Here is a 21,061-nt window from a genome sequence, read left to right on the forward strand (position 1 = left end):
AACGGCGAACACGTGGTGAACAAATGATCAGAACTCGAAACGGTTACCACAAGTCTATAACTAACATTATGTGATTATTATGATAGAAACAAAGAGCTTCCGCAAATTTCTTTGAAAATTTTAATGAGTGATATAAAACAACATGTTATATGTAATAATTGATATACAGTGAGTGATATAATACATGTTATATGTAATGAATGTTAATATACAGTGAGTGATATAATACATGTACATCATGTTATATGTAATGAGTGTTATACAGTGAATGATATAAAATACAACATGTTATATGAAATGAATGTTATACAGTAAGTGATATAATGAGTGAGATAATACAACATGTTTTATGGTATGGATGTTATACAGTGAGTGATATAAAACAGCATGTTATATGTAATGAGTGTTATAAAGTAAGTGATATGATAAAAATTGTAATAGAAAATTAATGTTATACAGTGATTGATACACAAAGTAGAATACATTATGATTATGACAAGTGAAATATATACAATGACTTCAATGAGTGATATACTGTCAGAGATTCACTAAGTATTATATACAATGAGTGATGAACATTTAGTAATAGATATGATTGGTATTCTAGATTTTCATTGACAATTCCCGTATTGCATGTAATGATAAAAAGGTAGTTATATTATATTTTTCAGCGTATGGCGTGTGCGACCTAAAGACTACTCCATATACAATCTCAGAAACAGCACCAAATGGTATGTTCTTTCGGATGCGTGTATCTAGTTTACGTTCTCAGTATCCACTCAGTGATATGTACATCAAAAAGCAAGTGACAATTTGCAAGGGTTCTTCAAATAACACATCACCATCAAAATTAGATTTTAACATAAAAATAAAACTATGTTCTTACATGGTAAAATTGGCAACATAATCTAATCTTTTTGCAGCAATTTAACCTAAATTCACCCATATCTGCATATCCTTCGCCAGAAAGGAAGCTACAAACCCAAGTGTTGCTCATATAAGAATGATTTTGTGCCGTGTTTCACTTTATGCCGAATGTGTATAACTTTATATGACCACTTGCTGGAGAAAGCCGCAAACAAGACCGTACATGTAATACAATTTGCCATAAATAATAACAATATGTAAGCTGGATAGCAAGACTTTCAAAACATGAACAAGTGGGCGCCCGTCAGTGATTAGAACAAGCAAGACAACAACCTTAACCGTTTAAGCATGTAAGACCCCGATGATGCAATTGGTAAAACAAAACCTTATACATTTTTTCTTTTATTTTTAGAAACTGTTATTTTCAATACTACAAAACCTCCGGGAACACCTGTGTCGTTTACTATTGATAGTCCAACACAAAGTGCTGCCGTCGCCGCAATAATGGGCAGCCTAACGTTAATTAATGGTAACACAACCTTTCAAATGATAAATTCAAAAGTCTTAGATCTGGAAGAGTTCATGATCTCGGTAAGATATTTCACATATTACATTATTACAGTTTTTCAAAGCAATATTCGAAATAGTACTGATACTTTTGTTGCTGATACTGTCAGCAAGAATATAGATTAAACATGTATTTTGTTTTTTATTTCTGTTTATACCTTTCTTTAAATGTATTCAGTCAGTTAGGAATTATTTAATGCTAAAAAGACATTATTGATGTATAGTCCAAAATGAAAGAGATAATTTATAAAATACGAAACATCTACATTATGTTATTCATTGCAATGAAATTTTACCGCATATCTAATGAAAATCTTTTCTTTATATTTCAGTACGGCGCGGATATTAGAGCTATAGCGCTGTCGGTTACTTGTGGCGGGAGTACTGTAAGTAATCTTTTTTACATTAATCACGGATTCTGTCAATATTATTAGGCCGCTATTCCATTAGTACGTGATCCGTGACCCGCGTCAGTGATCCGTGTCCGGGCATGTCCGTGGGTATTATTCCATAGGTACGTTATTTTCTATATATTTTTAATTGAAGTATAGCGAACAGAGGATAATTATTTGTAGAATATGATATAATTTCATTCTAATACCAAAAACAGTTGTAACATCAAAGAATTAGGTAACAAACATTGAATATCAGTTAGGTTTTCAAATAACATCTCTTTAGCAACCGAAGACCAGATGTTGTTTTTTTAACTTGTCATTGCTGCATCATAAACTTATAGGTTCTCCCACACTATTTTGGTGAACTCTTTGGTATTTTCTTTCGAAATCGATAAAATATTTAATTTCGTTCGAGGCATTTGTAGGGATGAGACATGCCAGTGACTGTCCGCGTCCGTAAAAAATCGCACATCCTGCGAAACGTCGCGGATGCCGTCGCGGAAGCGGATTGTAAACGGACAAAAGGAATAGACTCAACGTATTCTTTGATTAGCGAATCGGTAGCGGATGCGGATGACGGACGCGGACCACTGATCACGTATAAATGGAATAACGGCCTTATACATTGTTGAGTACAATACTGCATTCTTATGGACGGGTACACAGTTTTTAACTTAGCGTTTTTGTTCAATATATGTTTTGAAGCTGTTTACGTCACCAATAGAATCGATATGTTTCTCAACAATGTATACATGTATATTACTCTTTATTACACATCACTATCTCTTACGGAGGAATCATTAAATTGCCAAAAACACTCAATGTGTTTAAGTATAATATTCTTCGTGTAAAATATTGATTTGATATTGAACTTGTTTTTTTTGGTTTGTTGATTAGTAGTCACGTGATCAACAACTATACCTATGGCGTCTTTCGTGTGACGTATTAATTTGTTCTCGACTTGTGCTTGCGGTATTTTTAGTTTCAACTTTTCGGCATTTTCTAGTTGGGTGGTTCCAATATTCCTACTTGAATAATGTTGAATCACCCTTAGGATATGTTGCCTGCTTTTTAAATTTGTTTTTTTGACGTCTTATCTGTGATACGAAGGCTTCATAACCTCTGATCCCCTTTCAAAATTCAATTTTGTTTAGTTCCGCCCATTGTTTTCTCGTTTAGGGCACACGCTTTTTATTACTTGGGGACCATACGCCGCTTTTCATGGAATGGCACGGAAGTGTCACATTGAAGGTTCCATGATAACCGCCGTATGAACACATCTGCGGATGTTTCTAAATTCAAAATTTTACTATTTCATGTTTAAATGTTGAATTCTGCTTAAGCCGGTGCTAGGGGGCGTGGACGGTAACTTGCACTTTCCATTACCGTCCATGAACAGGCTCAATCAAACCGAGCCTGCAACATTTTCAATTTTGTCGTGTTGGGCTTTCTTTAGGGATTCTTTTTTTATCTATTTTTTGTTCATTTTGCTTACTTCACAAAGTGTTAGATGTTATCCAAACACAAAAAAGCATATGCAACTGTGATGGCTCCAAAATGGTGAGGTCAGACTTGGTTATATCTGTGATATGCAGGCTCCATAACCTCAGATCCCCTTTCAAAATTCCATGTTATTTAGTTTCGCCCATTGTTTTCTCGTTTAGGACACACGCATTTTTTTTACTTGGGGACAATATGCCGCTTTTCATGGAATGGCACTAACGTGTCACATTGAAGGTTCCATGATAACCGCCATATGAACACATGTGCGGATGTTTCAAAATTCTAAATTTTACTAGTTCATGTTAAATGTTGAATTCTGCTTAAGCCGGTGCTAGGGGGCGTGGACGGTAGTTTGCACTTGACAGTACCGTCTATGAACAGGCTCAATCAAAACGAGCCTGCAACATTTTCAATTTTGTCGTGTTGGGCTTTCTTTAGGGATTCTGTATTTATCTATTTTTTTGGTCACATCCGTGTTATTTGTGTGTGCCGTGTGGCGGCTGAAAAAAGTCTCGCCGTACATTTAATCAATAATGTTATATTTTCGATCCTTGAAGATCGTTCAGAACGACATTATTGTTGTGCTTGTGGTATTTTTAGTTTCAACTTTTTGGCATTTTCTAGTTCGGTCGCTTTTCATGGAATGGCACTTATGTGTCACATTGAAGGTTCCATGATAACCGCCTTATGAACACATCTGCAGATATTTCTAAATTTAAAATTTTACTATTTCATGTTTAAATGTTGAATTCTGCTTAAGCCGGTGCTAGGGGGCGTGGACGGTAACTTGCACTTTCCAGTACCGTCCATGAACAGGCTCAATCAAACCGAGCCTGCAACATTTTCAATTTTGTCGTGTTGGGGCTTTCTATTTTAGTATTACGTACTGCTACAACAATGGGCGGAACTAAATAAAATGGAATTTCGAAAAGGGATCTGAGGTTATGAAGCCTGCATATCACAGATAAGACGTCAAAAGACAATTTAAAAAGCAGGCAACATATCCTAAGGGTGATTAGACAGTATATAAGTAGGAATACTGGAACCACCCAAGTTGAAAAAGTCCAAATAGAAGAAACTAAAAATACCAAATAACATGTATACACAACAATTATGTCGTGCTGAACGAAAGCCATTACTCTGCTTGCCTTGACAGCCATCTGATATAGCTCCTTATGCTCAGACTGTTGACACAGATTGTTAAGATGATGGTTTTTGCTGTTGACCAAGTATTTTCCGTTGAAGATGCCAACATTTATTTTTTTGGTATCAAGAATGATACTAAACGGACAAGTTTTAAGATTGTATTGCCTCATGCCAGTATTGTTAAGAAACCCTGCAGAAATACATTGACAGAACAAAAAGTTATAGATCTTCTGACAATGCCATTTTCCTTACATTAAGACCCCCTTTTAAGGCTTTCATCTAGTGGCTAGTTCCATAGCTAAGGTACTAAAAGAAGCCATAACGTTAGCTGGTCTTTGTGGTCAAGGTTTTTCAGCAAAGTCTTTTCGCCCCACTGGTGCTGCTTCTACTATTGAAAAGTTGGTCGTTGGAAGGACTCTGAGGTTCTTTTTGCTCATTATGGTCATGCTAGAACGCTAGATAATTTCACTGACGATGTTATATTTCATGATTAAGGGCATTTTATTCAGCGCTATAACATGAAAGTAATTACCTCTATAAGATTCAAGTGTAATAGGTTGTAGCATGTTCAGTTTCAAATTATGTCATGTAGGTTACTGTGTTTTGTAAAAATAAGCCCATACATACATCATTTTCTGTTGTTCTAAAGTTTAGTTTTAAAGTTTTACTCATTACATACTAGTATGGCATATGTTAAGTATGAAAGACGTTTCCCGAAGTTTACATATAGACATATAGGCAAAATTAAAACAGTTCAATAGAATTTCTTTAAAATTGGCATGTTATTAGATTATAATAACAGAAACATTTTAAACGTAAAAAAATGTGGGGTCACCGTTCTCATTTTCGAGTTATCTTCTCTTGAATTGGACTTTTTTGTTAAATTCAAGGGCAGATAATTTACAATGAAGCGAAACAATACTTTTTTCTTCTTATTTTCATAAAGCTTTCTTAAGTTTTTGTCAATATGCAAAATTTCAAGAACAAATTTAGAGTGGATTGTTTTTTCCCACTTTTTCTCTTAACCTGTGCATTTTTTATTAAAAAATGGCCTTTTTTATGAATTTAAAGTACCTTTTTTCATTGAAAGAAATAACAGAAAAGATGTAAGGAATTGCATGGATTCAACAATAAAAAGAAAAACATTATCCAGAAGTAAAAACAAGAATCATAGGACTACACTTGATCAACAACTACCCATAAGACGTCACACATAAGTGTGACGTATTAATTTGTTCTAGGCTTGTTAAGGACTTAGGTGCTCTGTGTAGTTAGTTGAATGATAGGCCTATATGAGTATTATATCGATGGGGAATGACATGTGGAGAATATGCCATATTTTCAAGGCTGGATAGAGTACAATATGTATTTAATATGGACGTTTTTGGTCTCAAAAATTGAAAACGATAAGGAATGAAAACGTTTCTAAATCACACGAAAAATCGGCACGCCGAAGGCTGGACTTAAACTACGGGTCTATGGATTGCCGGTGATTTGTGATAAGGTTAACTTCTGAAAAAAAAAGAAACTTAAGAAAACAGCGTGTATCCTGTATTTGAAATGATAGATAGGTTTTGTAATTTAGAAACAAGTTTCTTATTGCAAGTCAAAACATATTTATTGACTAGACAAACGTTTCTCTTCTGAAAAGAACTCGTTATTTTGTTTCGTTTTACTTCAGAAAGACGTGTTTATAAACGTAGCCGAAGTGAATGAATTCGTTCCAGTTTTTAATAACGTCCCATACAATGTGACACTGAATGAGGTAAGATTCCAACTGTTTTATCATCTTTAACTCTTCAAAATAGCACCATTTGAAAGACAAAGCTTTAAGTTTATGCCGAGATATGCAGCTTCACGAACTCAGATTATTTATGAAATCTATAAAATGAAGAATAACTTATTTCGCTATGTAGAGGTTATTGCTTACAGATATTTAAGGGTCAAAGGTTAGGGTCAGAATGATCTCTAAACTGAAAATTGTGGTTCCTGGAGCATAACTTAAGTTCCATTTGGCCCACATTGTTCAAACTTCATAGGATGATTGTCAATATTTGGTAAAAGACCCCTATTGATTTTGGGGTGACAAGGTCAAAGTCAAGGTCACTATTAACATAAAACTGAAAACAGTTTCCGCTCAATAGCTTAAGTATTAATCAACCTATAGCTGTAAAATTTATAGGATGAAGAGCCATGTCCAATACATGACCCCTATTGATTTTAGGGTCAAAGGTCAGGGTCACAATGATCTTAACACTGAAAAGTGTGGTTTCTGGAGCATAACGTATGTTCCGTTTGACCCACAGTGTTCAAATTCATAGGATGATTGTTAATATTGAGTAGAAGACCCCTAGTAATTTTGGGTCACAAGGTCAAAGGTTAAGGTCACTATTACTTTAAAACTGAAAACGGTTTTCGCTCACTAACTTGAGTATTAATCAACCATCAGCTGTTAATTTGTTTTGGATGAACAGTCATGTCCAATACATGACCCCAATTGATTTAAGGGTTATAAGATCAAAGATCAGGGGAACAATGACCATATCACTGAAAATGGTGCTTTCTTGAGCACAACACAAGTTCCATTTGGCTTACAGTGTTCAAACTTCATATGATGATTGCCTATATTGTATAAAAGATCGATATCTATATTGGGGTCATGAGGTCAAAGGTCAGTATCAAATGACCTTAATATTGTTTACAATTTTACAACTGTCAAACTTCATAGGTTGAGTACATTAACTATATTCCCTATATTCCCTTAAAAATGTGTTTATATTACGTTATACCCCTGGCCACTTTCCGTCCATCCATCGTAGCATTTTTACTTACAAGATAACAACTTGATGGTGGTGCTTTGAAAACAGCAACTGTATTTATGTATGAAGGTTCTTCAGCTATAAAGGAGGATTGGTTTTTGAAGGAGGTAATACTTAATTTAATTCCCATGCCTTACAAATGCTTCATCCTTACTAAAAAGAAAACACTTTCGGGCATATAATGCTCCGCCTAGCAGTGCTCTTGTTAATTATTTATTCATTTATTTCGCGGACAGGCGGGCGTCAACTTTTGGTTTCCGCTCAATAACATTAGTTTGCTTTGGCCTATTGACACCAAACTTGGTGTGTAGGTAGCTTATATCAAGAGGCAGCTTGGGATTGCTACTCAGGTGTCTGTGGTCAATGTCACTGTTACTAAAAATAGAAATTGCAGTTTCCGCTCAATAACTTGAGTTTGCTTTGGCTTATTGACACCTAACTTGGTATATGGATAGCTTATATCAAGAGGCAGCTTGGGATTGCTACCCAGGTGTCTTTTGTCAAGGTCAAGGTCACTGTTACTAAAAATAGAAATTCAGTTTCTGCTCAATAACTTGAGTTTGCTTTGGCCTATTGACACCAAACTTGGTGTATGGATAGCTTATATCAAGAGGCAGCTTGGGATTGCTACCCAGGTGTCTGTGATCAAGGTTAATGTATTTAGTTTTCATGTTATAACTTGAGTTTGCTTTGACCTTTTGACACCAAACTTGCTGAGTGGCAGCTTTGGATTGCCACCTAGATATCTGGGAGCAAGTTCAAGGTCATTTGCTTACAATAGAATTTTCAGCTTCTACTCAATAACTTCAGTGCACTTTGACCTATTAATTGCTGTCACATCAAAACTTGGTCGTTGAAAACCTGGTTTTCGTCGCATTGCGGCGCTTCTTGTTTAAAATTTATTTATTTATTCATTTATTTATTTATTCATTCATTCATTTATTTATTTATTATCTATTTATTTATTTAACCATTAGGTTTTGGACAAGTGAACTTTTTAAAGTTGGTTTATGTTTGTAAATGTATAAATTTGAATATATTTTGTTTAGTCTCTAGAAATTGGTTCTTTGGTATTTGCCCTGAGGTCAAGGGTTACTGACGACGACGTTGTAGGTGCTCAAAACTTTTTCTTTGCCATTGAAAAATACAGTATAATTGACGTAAGTGATCTTTAAATTAAATTGTCAAATTGTAAAGTCATGAAATATAAGACATTTTTCTTAGTACGTAATTATTTTAAAAGACTTTTAAGAAGATATTTTTTCGTTTGAGTGAAATATGGAATATATTTTCACGAAACTCGGGACGGCGAGTGAAAACATGTGACATTTTATCATATTGAGTGAAAATTTATACCATATTTCACGAAAAACGAAAAAAATAACCTATTTTATTTAATTTCATTATCAAGAAATTTATTTAATTTATATATTTAATGTGTCTTGTTTGCACTCGATGTTAGATGCTGCATTGTGACGTCACGTAAACAACTTTTTAAACGTCTGTACAGCGTTAATGGCTGAATTTAAGATATTGGTGTTCGGATTTATTTTCACAGTTAGACCAATTTTTGTCATTTTAGATAGTTTTCAAAACGAAATTCAACAAAAAAGTTGTTATTCATTTATCAGATTTTTTAAACAAAATGACGAAAAAAGTCCCTTAAAATAAATATAAGTTTTGACTCCGACCACTTTCATATTTATATTTCATATTTATCTTTCGCAAATATGAAATATATTTGACTGATATTAAAAGGATATTTTTTCGTTTGAGTGAAATATGGAATATATTTTCACGAAATATGATAAATGCCACATATTTTCACGAGCCGGGACGGCGAGTGACAATATGTGGCATTTTATCATGTTGAGTGAAAATATATACCATATTTCACGTAAAACGAAAAAATAACCTTTTTTCTTTAATTTCATTATCAAAGAAAAATGTTAACGAACACCCTAGCTTGCTATGCAACTGCAATTGTACAGCGCGCAGTAAAATAATTATTGTGTCTTGTTTTGCACGGGATATTTAGCGCTACATTGTGACGTCACGTTAACAACTCTTTAAACGTCTGTACAGCGTTAATGACTGAATTAAAGATATTGGTGTTCGGATTTATTTTCTTTGTTAAAGCATTTGCTACCATTCTAGATGGTTTTCAAAACAAAATTCAACAAAAGTTGTTTTGTATTTATCAGAATTTTCAAACAAAATGGCGATTGAAGTCCCTTGAAATAAATATGAGTTTTGACTCTGCCCACTTTCATATTTTAATTTCATATTTATTTTTAAAAAATATAAAATATATTTGACTGATATTGTACCATATTTCATGGGTAAAAATTAAATAAAGCATCATATTCCATGGGTAAAATTAAATAGCACCCATACTTTAAGCACAGTGCTATTGTTTCGTTATTATTTTTCTGACATATCAAAATGGTGATTCTGTTTGTTTTACTCATGTTTGAAACATACCAAATGAGTCGCGCGAACCAAATTGACATTAAGAGAATAACAAAAAAACATGCTACTGTCTTTTGATATCAATTTTATCAGGCGAGGCTGATATGGGCCAGAAAGGGGTGAGGCTTGCCGGACATTTTCTGCCCATATCAGCCGAGTCTGATAAAATTGATATCAAAAGAAAGTAGCATGTTTTTCTATTTATCATGCGACACATAAAAACGTCAAATTTACAAAATAACTACCTTTGAATAGCGAGGGGCATTTATGTTTAAAGAAATTATTCTTGAAAACAAATTCCTCCGCCCCTGAAACTTAGCATTTGTAAATGGCGGCCATTTTTTCTTTCAACTCGAGATAATTTCCTGTGATTGGCGTCCGCGCCGAAGCGCGACGTCCCTAGATTTTGTGAAAAGACAATTGCAGCTTCTCGGGCCTTTTCGTCGGGCATAATAGCCGAACATTCCGATTGGTATGAGGGTGTGAGGTTTGATTATCAAAAATGAAATGTCGCGATATATACAATGGAGAGCGAACTGGATAATTTCGCAATGCAAACATATTCAAATGAAATTATCTTACCGTCAATTAATCGTCGGTTTTTTTTAGTTAGTTACACAGTGTTATTTATGTATTGCTGTACCTAAAATAGAATGATGACTTTAACATTGTGAATTGATCCGAAAATCTATTTATAGAAGTAGTATTAGTTTAACGTGTCAGGCTATGGTAATAAATAACGAACTTGAGAATTTTGCACGGAATGAAATGCAAACATATTATGTCTTTCGTCCGGCCATTCATAAACATATTATACAATTCTGGTAAAAACCAATTAACCATTGAAAAGTTTATAAGAATATCTGGTAATCAGATGTCAACTAGTTCATCTTCACTTGCTGCATTTCTTGCTTGGGCGCCCTTTGATGCTTTGCATCAATGCTTTTCTTGTTAATCATTTTGTAATACACAGTTGGTTATTATGTGTGTTATTGCTTTACCTATAAATAGAATGATGACCTTGATGACCTTAACATTGTGAAAGTCCGAAAATCTATTTATAGAAGTAGTTTTAGTTTACCCAAACGGTCATTGCGTGTCAAGCTATAGTAAAATAACGCAACTGGAGAATTTTTGCAGGAAATGGAAATGCAAACATATTCCATTAAAACAAGTTAATTGCACTCTTTAAGTTAGGCAATTTCTACGAATTGTTATATCATAGTATTATCATTTTTGGTCTGCAATTGTAACATAATTTGTCATGGAGAGCTACTGACCAGTACGTATTCCGTGAATATGTGACCGGGGTATGAATCACATACTTCACTGCACTTTTTTCCTTGAATTGTCAAATTCAAAAGTTCACGATAATTTCAATCAAAGGAAACTCAAATCGGCAATTAAACACAAGCTACACAAACATGCGTCTTATTTTTTTAACACAACAATTTGTTCATTAATTAAATAATAATCCGGGCAAATAAAGTAAACATTTACAAGCTCTCAAAGAAAATCGTCTAGCTTGTTTGTTATGTTTACCTGTATAATATGACGTGGACATCGATGATGTCATTTGCAATATAATGACGTCACTTCATTTGGTTGGTGCTTCACTATTTGCTTTCAATTTATTCGTAATTGATTTATTCGTAATTGTAATCGAAACAGAAGTAATTAATAAATAAATATCGCATCTTGCTTCAAGACTTTTTAAGGATATGAGATAAAATTGAGAATTCGCATGCTGATAAAAATGAGAATATAAGCAATTGAAAAAAAATCCGTTTGATATCAGGTTACTGACCTGATAACAAAAATAATTATCAGGCAAGTGTTATCGGGCGGTAACCATAGCAGTTGCATGATAAATTGGCGTATTTATTTAAGATGACGTCGATTCGACGTTATGAATGAAGTTGTAAATTCAATCGCTACTGTTTGAAAATCAGTTACCGGATAAAATAACATTATAAATTTCCATGAAAAAGTTATTGACATAAAACATTTAATGGCAGAATATGGTAAAATTTGCACCCAAAAAAAATCTGACATGCATTTGCAGTTCAGAGTTCAAGACTCGTTTCCGCCCGATAGGCGAATACCCCCAGGACGTATATTCTTATCCTAACTGCAACATGTGCCCTATTGTATTGATTTGTCGTATGAATAATTCAAATGCATTTAATAACGATATAGATCTTCAACAATCAAGGTGCATTTCAGTTGGAAAAGGTTAGAAAGGAATACTTGTCTAGAACCTTATCTTTTGAAGATGTTACATTATGCAATAGTTACTACAACATAATCGTGTTTGAATGCTGTATACCTTAGGAAATGAATCTTAATTACTAGTACCTGACATATTAAATACCACTTAAACATTTTTTCATGACTTATTAATTCAGTATGACGGTGCAGCCTATTTCAATATACCAGCATCATCTAAAGGAGACATAACTCTAGTCCAGCAGCTGGATTTTGATACCATGGCGAGAAGCAAACTTTTTCTCAATCTGAGTGTAACCGTAAGTTGTAAGATAATATATTTATATACATACATACGTACATCACTTAATTTCTTAAGGCCACTTAGTTTAGCTAATGCAAATGGTCGTTTCATTTTCAGTGGAGACATCGACATAAACAAAGTTACATATTTTAAAGAAATGTTAAAAGATATAAAAATAATCATTCTAAATTATTAATACATTATTCATCTCATAAACAGGTCAAAGAAATAAAGGAAATATATGGCAGATAACAGTCTTTATTAAGAAAAAAAAAGAATTTAGATTTCCATTAAAGAACAACATTTTTTGACAAAAATATTAACTTTGTTAAAAGAAAGACGAACAGGGTTTTTGATTTAATGTACTTTAGGGTTTTTAGTGTCACATGGTTTAAATCAATTTCAACCCTTTTTTTCTCTTTTTCTAGGGTTTAGAAAGGTAACAGGGCGTTTCTTTTTAAAAAATCAAAAAAAAATATCGACATATACCTTTTAAACAGGGATTTCAGTGCAAAACTTTAAAATATTTTTAATAAAAAATTTTTCAAGGGTGCAATTCCCCTAAATATTCAAATTGACAAAGGGGAAAGGTGGGGTATTAGGAAATTAAAATAAGCCAATATTTTTTCCCTGCCCTTTTGTGGCCCAAGCATTACTGCCCCAGCGTTTTGGGACAAAGCCCATAGCCAGAAAAATATTAAATTTCCCTTTAAGATGAAACGATTATTTTCACATAAATAATAAGTTGTAGCCACAATATAATATCTTGAAGCCTCAAGATAATAAGTCGAGGGCACAAGATAAAAAAAATACTGCAAATGTCACCTCTATGCCACCGTAGATTTTAACGCAGTAAAGTTTTGATATCGTCGTATGGAATATTGTCATAATTATACGGTTAAGTCCAGCTTTGACAAACCCTTTGTATGTTCTCTTCGACTTATTTCTGACTAAAGGTATTTATTTTCAAATACCTCTTCAATATATCTGCATAAATTCAACCGCCCTTTTCTATTGTTTGTAAGTCTTCTCATAAATATTATATCAGATAAAAAGTAGGTAAGGAAAGAATTATAGGTCATATATGGTATGTTATAAATCAATTAATATCTTTTCAACAGGATGAGCCTCCATCGAGTCCTACAGCTAAGACAACTCATACCACTTTGGAAATACACGTAGCAGAAATGTCGATGATCAGCCTCCATACTTTTGAATACCTGATTGTCCCCCGCCTTGTCCAGCGCCACACCATTTTTTATCTATTATACGACTGAATTCCCAAGTACGTATATTTGTTAGGATAGCACGTGAACATACTAGGAATAACTTTCACTTATACATTCTGTCTTGCATTGGAATTGTAGAAAAGGGTCCGCAATTATATATCACCTTTATAGTTTATCCCCGTTGTTGTTTCTTTAGACCGCAAATAATTTAATAACTTGTACGAAATACATCATGACTTTGTGGAGATCTAAATTTTCAGGTATTTGATATCTTACTTTTTTCTAATAAATTCATGCGAACATTAAGAAGATGAAGTATTGATGACGACGACAATAATGATGATGATGAACAAAATGATGATGATGATGTTGTTATTGACGACGACCATGAGGTGGCAATACAAAAATGTATAAAAAATGTATAAAATGTATAAAATCCGAGAACAGAATTTCAAATTTTAATTGACACAACGTCATATCATGGGACGAGCTGAGCAAGTAATGAAAGCTTGGTGTCTTGACAACAACATTATTATTGTTTCCTTTTTATCATTATTAGGGTCCTTTGTCGATAAAACCAGCCATACACGGGAATGACTCTGACACTCTTGGTACACCACTGAAGTATTCAATAAGATCTGGTAAGTAATCGTTATAACATGATTTGGTTCACCAAACAAGACAATGGAAAGAAACAAGTTTGACTATGCAACTCTCCGATTCAAATAGTGAACTACTATAACTATTTTCTTTCTTTTTTTTCATATAAGTATCGCCGTTTTTTTTTGTACGGCAGTCATCAGTTAATGTCTTCTAGGCGTTCTCTTGTTCCAGCTCACGGTTTCGAGCACTCCTGTCTAAGCTCATGAATTCGAGGTAACATTTTCGAGCTCACTGGTAAAGGCTCATAGAACAAAAATGTATTGTGATAATATAGATATAACGAATTACATTCCTATTGATACTGGCCCTAATTCTGTAATGTTGAAAGCGAAGATTTAAAAATACTGTTGTAATGGTCACTTATCATGCTGCAGAAGAAGCTTTACACCGGAGTCATTTCTTAATCGAATCCTCATCTACATATTCCTGGTACCCTCGGTATGGACGTAAAGATCCTGTAACTAAATTTTTTATTTTTTTATATCATAAATATAATGCTGAAATGAAGATTTATCAATATTATAATTTCGAAAAAAGCATTATTTGTAAAGATATTACCGAATTTACATTTTCATGTTAATAAAGGGAGATAATTAGAAATTTAATTTCTATAAAGTCTAAGTCAAATTTTTTTTTTCATAAAAAATGAATGCATATATTTGAATGATTACATATAATGTTGACAAATATTTGCAGTAGACCTACATATTTTTAATTCTTCGATGTTTGAAAATTGTTTTAGATGCATAATTATATACATATATAAAATTTCACTAAAATGCGGTAACATCCTTAGTTACAACATACAGGATATTTTAACAATTATCGAAACTAATGAATACATGTGTTTCCGTATAAACTGTTCATTGTTTTATAGTGCAATGTCTCCAAAGTATTATTCTTATTCATACCTAATATTTTACCATCAATAAGGAGATTTATTATTGTGCTCTTGACAATAAAAAATAATGTTTATTTCAGGTAACCAACATTTATTCTCAATGAACCCTGTCACTGGCGCTGTGAATCAAGATAGATCTGTGGTTGCTGCAGGCCTCCCCGATAAGGAGTTTAGACTCGTCCTTGAGGTAATAAAAACTAAAATTTACTTGTGCACTATATATAATATACTGATGACTGTTTACTGTTGATATTAATACATAACAATGTTAAAGTTTAATCATTAGTTTCTCACAGTAAAGTTTGTGTTTTGGTAAAAAGTAAAATTCAAAGTTCAAAATTCAATATGTCGATAAGTTTCATTTCATAACAAATTAAAAACAAAAGAAAACATGATTTTATATTGAATACCCGTTACATTAAAATGTTAAATGATTTTCAAAACTAGTCCTGCTTAATAAATTTGCAAATTTTGTCTTTAGGTAAAAAAAGACCTACCGAATAAAGATCTCTCGTCAATTGGCATCTTGACAGTTAAGGTGTATGAACGGATGACAAACACATCTGGGATCTCGCCACCACCGGTCGGGAGGTCCACAGAGGATACAGGATCTGACCTGTTGATCCCTCTCGTTGTACTTGGCGTATTGCTAGCTATTGTCATTGTTTTACTGATCGTTGTATTTGTCATTTACCGCCGTAAGCAACGAGAAATGACGATCAGACCAGCAGACGATAAATCCGAGCCACAAACAGAAGAAGAAGATCTTCATACTGAAGGTGAAGATTATACAGGACGAGCAGACTCAAACGAGCGGCTTATTTTTGGAAACAAGGCCACACTAGGAATAATGACAGAAGAGTTTCCGACACTTCCGGTGTAAAGGCTCATCAGTTACCTCCCTTGCCAATGAGAATTCGGCGACCGAAACAACAGAAGGGAAGAAGAAGAAAAAGTCAAGAAGACGAAATAAGAACAAAGAAGTTGAAATATTATTGACGGGGACCCGAGAGTACAACATGGGGGCTGACCCCGAGTTCTTTGACTCTACTGATAAATCCAAAGTGAAACGATCGCAGAGAAGCAAAAAGGTAGAATCGTCTCTTCCAATTCAAGTGCCAAACGACAATATCACGGATACAGAGTCTGTACATATGTAGACTGTTAAACATTTTTCAAACAGAATTGAGACGTATGTACGTGTTTTCTTTACATACATTGACAAAAGATCTGGTCACGCATACAAGTGCTGAAGTCTTGCCTGCTGGCTTAACTGTCCTTTCAAAACTTTATTATATTCCATTAATACATTGAAAAATTGAAATAAACTGATGTACTTATTTTTGTACCTGTATTGCATTCAAAGAAAATATTTATTTTGTAACACTTTCATTGCTAATTCTAACGTTGTCAAATTAATCAGTTCTTAACCTTTTTCATGTGCTTTGTTTAACATACAAGTTTACCAGTCCTGAAAAACAATGTGTCTGTCGTAGTTTTGTTAAAACATGTTACAGTCTGTACTGTGTTATTTTTATTATTTATTCATTTATTTCGGAAGATTATGTTGTTTTAATTATTAATCATGACGTTTTTATCTGTGATATATCTTTTATAGATTTTTGTTTTCTTTCTGCATTTCACTTTGAACTGACCATCATTTTTTTTTATATTTTGCTTAGATAGCTATATTTTAACGATTTATTATTCCCATGCACCAAGCAGTTTACTAGAATGTCATTCACAAGGACCTGAGCCATTAACCTCCTGAATTTAAGAAACGGATTTCTCCTGCTTTCTATTTTGTAGATCTACATTGTATTCAAAGTCCGAGTGATTCCAAAATAAAAATAGAAGAAAAAAGCTTCTAACAGAATAAAGTCTGGTCAATTTGCATGGAAGAACAGACTGGAAGCCAATTATTAAAACTTTCTTTCGGATTCAGCAGGGTTATATTCTTAGTCAAGAACTGTTTTAAAAGTATTTCACTTGAGGCTGGAAATGTTATTTTTTATATTTTAAAGTAGCTATAGAATTTCGCGGAGTGATTTGACGTAATGTGATATCTTGACGTCACGTCATTATGACATAAACATTTATAGTAGAATTTATTACACTTTTTATTAGGGAAATACTTTCTCTGTAAAAAAAAGAGGTTTTGAAGTCATGTAATTGATTACCGCTTTTGAACCCCCAAATAAACACACTGATAAAGTAAATTCCTTATGTATGAAGACTATAGGATCAAGGGAAAGCGTGCTTGCAATTTTAAATCACGTCGTTAAGCTTCTTCTTCTTTCTTTTTTTCTTTCTTTTTTTTAAATAAATTCATTTTAGGAACGGGCATTTTAGTTGATTTGTTTTACTTATTTTTATTGCTCTGAAATGTACTCTTTGTCTAATTCTACATACAATATTCTCAGGAGATCGTAGAGTTATAGAAATGAGCCGTGCCACGACAAAACCAACGTTATGCATTTGCGACCAGCATGGATCCAGACCAGCCTGCGCATCCGCGCAGTCTGATCAGGATCCATACTGTTCGCTTACCAACTCTATTACAAGTAGAGAAACTGATAGCGAACAGCATGGATCCTGATCAGACTGCGCGGATGCGCAGGCTGGTCTGGATCCATGCTGGTCGCAAACGCACTATGTTGGTTTTGTCGTGACGCGGCTCAAATATCTGTATGCCATATTTAAATCTCTTTCTTATTAAGCTGGTCACTAGACTAAATAAGGGGCTACATCGTTAGTTAGAGAAAACTAATTAAAGCAGATGAGCGGCATTTACAGGTTGTGTCATGGAAATTTTATATAATAATAAACAGCGCTTTTTAATAATTTAAATGTACTGAAATAAGGAACGGTATAAAACCCGTCGTGACATTTATTGCGTAAATTTTTAACTTACTTAGGTTAATGTTCGTTGTGCAAATTGATCACACTCAGGTTTTTCTTTAATCAATTAAGTTGTGTAACTAACGTTATATTTTACGAAGTTGTGTAAATTGAAATATTTCAATTCAATTTACCTTTTTGAAGCAATTCTATAATTATGAAAATAACAATGTACCAAATTCATTCTTAATTATATGTAAGCGATGCCGCTTATAATATAAAATGTTGGATTGTTAATGAAATCTGTGATGCCATAAACAATTGTTTGCTGTTGTTTTTTATGTACATTTTGTTTTATTTTCTTTCAATCAAACGTTTATAAGCTAGTCAGTTATAGTTAAATGTAAATAGGGATTTCTTTATTTTCAATAAAACAATATTAAAAACGTCACCTATTTCTTATTTCAGGACATTTTCTCTATTTATTATTTTAAAATAATTCCAACTCTTCAAGAATCAAAGCACAGAAGGTGCTGAATTTGTTTGGGTCTCAGAATGTCAGAAAGGTGAAGGTTGTGAGATTATATAACAATTTGTTTTTGTATAGTGCCACCATTGCTTTCCAGCGTTTTAATTATAGTAGATTGGCTATAAGACTAATTGCAACACTGATATTCAATCCAATGTTTATTTGACTTAAACAATTTGTAAAAAAATGAGTTGCCTTAACTGGGATTTGAACTCCAGACCTCTCGCTTCCTAAGCGAGCACGCAAACCCCTCGGCCACGGTGAATTTATATGTTAACGGCCTGAAGAAAACCATATTATTCTAAATTAGGGTTTGTAACGACGATAACTGTTGTTTAACACTTGTGTAAATAATCATGGCGCTCACTATAAGCATGTATATATATAAAGAATAAAACAATATTAGAAATCTTCGACCATTCGGGAATTATTTTGCTTGAAAATTAATGCGCCTGTCATCTGACCATATTTACGCAGTGATCTCCCCTGGATTTTTCGGCCTTAGTGTTACATATAAAGGGAAGTAACCGCGGACTACTTTCGGCATTTGCAATTAACAGCATTAGAGTCTAAAATTTTGCTACCATTATTTGTTTGGTCTGACGACCCAAACAAATAAAAACACAATTATCTGATAAAAGAAATGTATTTCATACAGCGTTTCACATCATGGTCACGTGTACAGATTGTGTAGCTCTTTATCCCTAGTCAATGGCACCCTAGTGTTCCAAATGAGTCATCCACTCCGCTTATGACAATTATATTTTCGCCTTTGAAATATCTGAGACAGACGTTAACTTCTGTCCCAGGAAATATACAGCTTTTTCAGATAAATGTACCCATTAGAACCCTTATACCACGATAACCCTGACTTTGTTTTATGGCTCTTGACTATTTCAATTAACACTTTTATGCTTCAAACTCTTTTATAAATACCTGAAAATGTAATAAACCCCTATTCATCAACTAGTATCCATGTTTGAAAAAGGTAGTTTTAAAGATCAAACCGTTTACTGATTATGAAGTGGTTTAAATCTATTGACAACAAGCGTAAGTTTATTCCACCCTTTGCATGTACTTGTGCTATGGCCCACACCTTAATCATACCATGCCCGTTTCCAATGTCAAACAACGCATATCCAACACCACATTTCATTTTCATTTTGCTATATTTATGGCAGATTATTTTACATCTAGAAATACGGTCTTTAGGTGACAAAAATACGTCTTCTTAACATTATGACACTACAGTATAACATTATAAAACACGTGTTTGCCCTTTCTAGAAAAGAAATATTGTGTTCATTACTGAGAATAATGTGCATTTAAAGGGACCTAGAATTATTTTAAGTTGGTATGGATGATTAAAGGCAACACAACAATTTTCATTTATTTAACAATATTATTTACATACTTACTGTATCAATAGTGATGGAAATTTCGTAAAATCAATGTTTGCAAAGTATGTAACTGTGCCATGTTCTTATATAAGATAATCATCTCTGCATTTCTGTAATATTTTACTATATTTGCCGTGTCTCTAATATCCAATAAAAAAATAACTGTTGGCTTTACACGTTTCTTTAAAAGATTTTCTTAAATTCAACTTGAAACCACCCATCCGACATAAAAACACATGTCGAGAAGTACTAACCATTACCATGATAAATGTCTTTTAATGTTCTTGTCCATCTTTCAATCTGTGCAAAACACATTCACCAATTTTAGGGAAAATTCAAAAATAATGTACTGGCTGAATAGCGAATTGTGAAGACACCACTATCAGGAAGCGTAAATATGCCGGCTGATCTTGGTCTGCATTTGTTACAAGGATCAAATTTGTTGCCATCAGCAAAGTAAGAGTTAATGATATCTGTGGTCTTGCCAGTTTCATCTGTCAGACTGGGTATGTAAGTCAACCAGGCAGTATATCAGCTCAACCAAAAACACAACCGCACTCTTCGCCTGTAATTATAAAATTCTATGTGTGAGGTTTCATGTTATCGAAGTGTTTTTCACATACAGTACAAAACAAATCTGTATTTGTGTAATGGTTTAAAGGAAGACCTTTACAACAAATGCGACAAGAAAAAAAGAGAGCAAGCAGAGTCACTATCAATTTTAATTCTTTTTAGAACATTTTCCGTTATGTTAGTTCTTCACCTTAAAACTACACACTCCTGAAAACACACCATGTAAACCAAATAAAGCTCTGGAATAAACAGTATACCGGGGTTGGTTTGTTTTTGTAGTTTGACCCCCTGATCACAGCAGTAAGCTACTTAATTAACAAGAGCATTGTTCAGCCACAGCATCGTTCCATGGTACGCTGTCAAGCAGTTTACCAGTACTAGTTGCCTTCACTTTTACAAGGAACTGCAAGTTACTTTTATATTGGGCAATACTAAACATTATAACTGTTCAGATACTAGATACATCATAAATATCTTTCTTGTAGATTTAAAGACTTGCTTTCTTCTATATACCAACATTTTAACACTTCCCGATCTTGCTGCTAAAAACAATTTGTTGAATATAAAAATACTGCATGCATATAATGTAAGTTTTACATATTTATATCCAATAAATTTTAATATTATTCATGAAAACAATTATA

The 21,061-nt window shown here is 33.4% G+C and overlaps 1 protein-coding gene across 1 annotated transcript; it reads left to right on the forward strand.

Annotated features, from left to right (window-relative positions):
* Window positions 1-671: 671 nt before the first annotated feature.
* LOC132721832 (cadherin-99C-like) lies at window positions 672-18,366 on the forward strand (the record flags this gene model as incomplete). The annotated part of the gene is made up of 10 exons (XM_060706206.1): window positions 672-731; window positions 1,280-1,458; window positions 1,767-1,820; window positions 6,160-6,243; window positions 8,347-8,457; window positions 12,178-12,297; window positions 13,403-13,566; window positions 14,070-14,151; window positions 15,155-15,261; window positions 15,556-18,366. Coding segments are annotated over 7 exons (764 nt in total), but the record flags the coding sequence as incomplete, so codon positions are not given.
* Window positions 18,367-21,061: the final 2,695 nt, after the last annotated feature.

The sequence above is a fragment of the Ruditapes philippinarum genome, unplaced genomic scaffold (genome assembly GCF_026571515.1).
Source record: "Ruditapes philippinarum isolate M1 unplaced genomic scaffold, ASM2657151v2 ctg15325_1_1_1_1, whole genome shotgun sequence".
NCBI classification, from domain to species: Eukaryota; Metazoa; Mollusca; class Bivalvia; order Venerida; family Veneridae; genus Ruditapes; species Ruditapes philippinarum.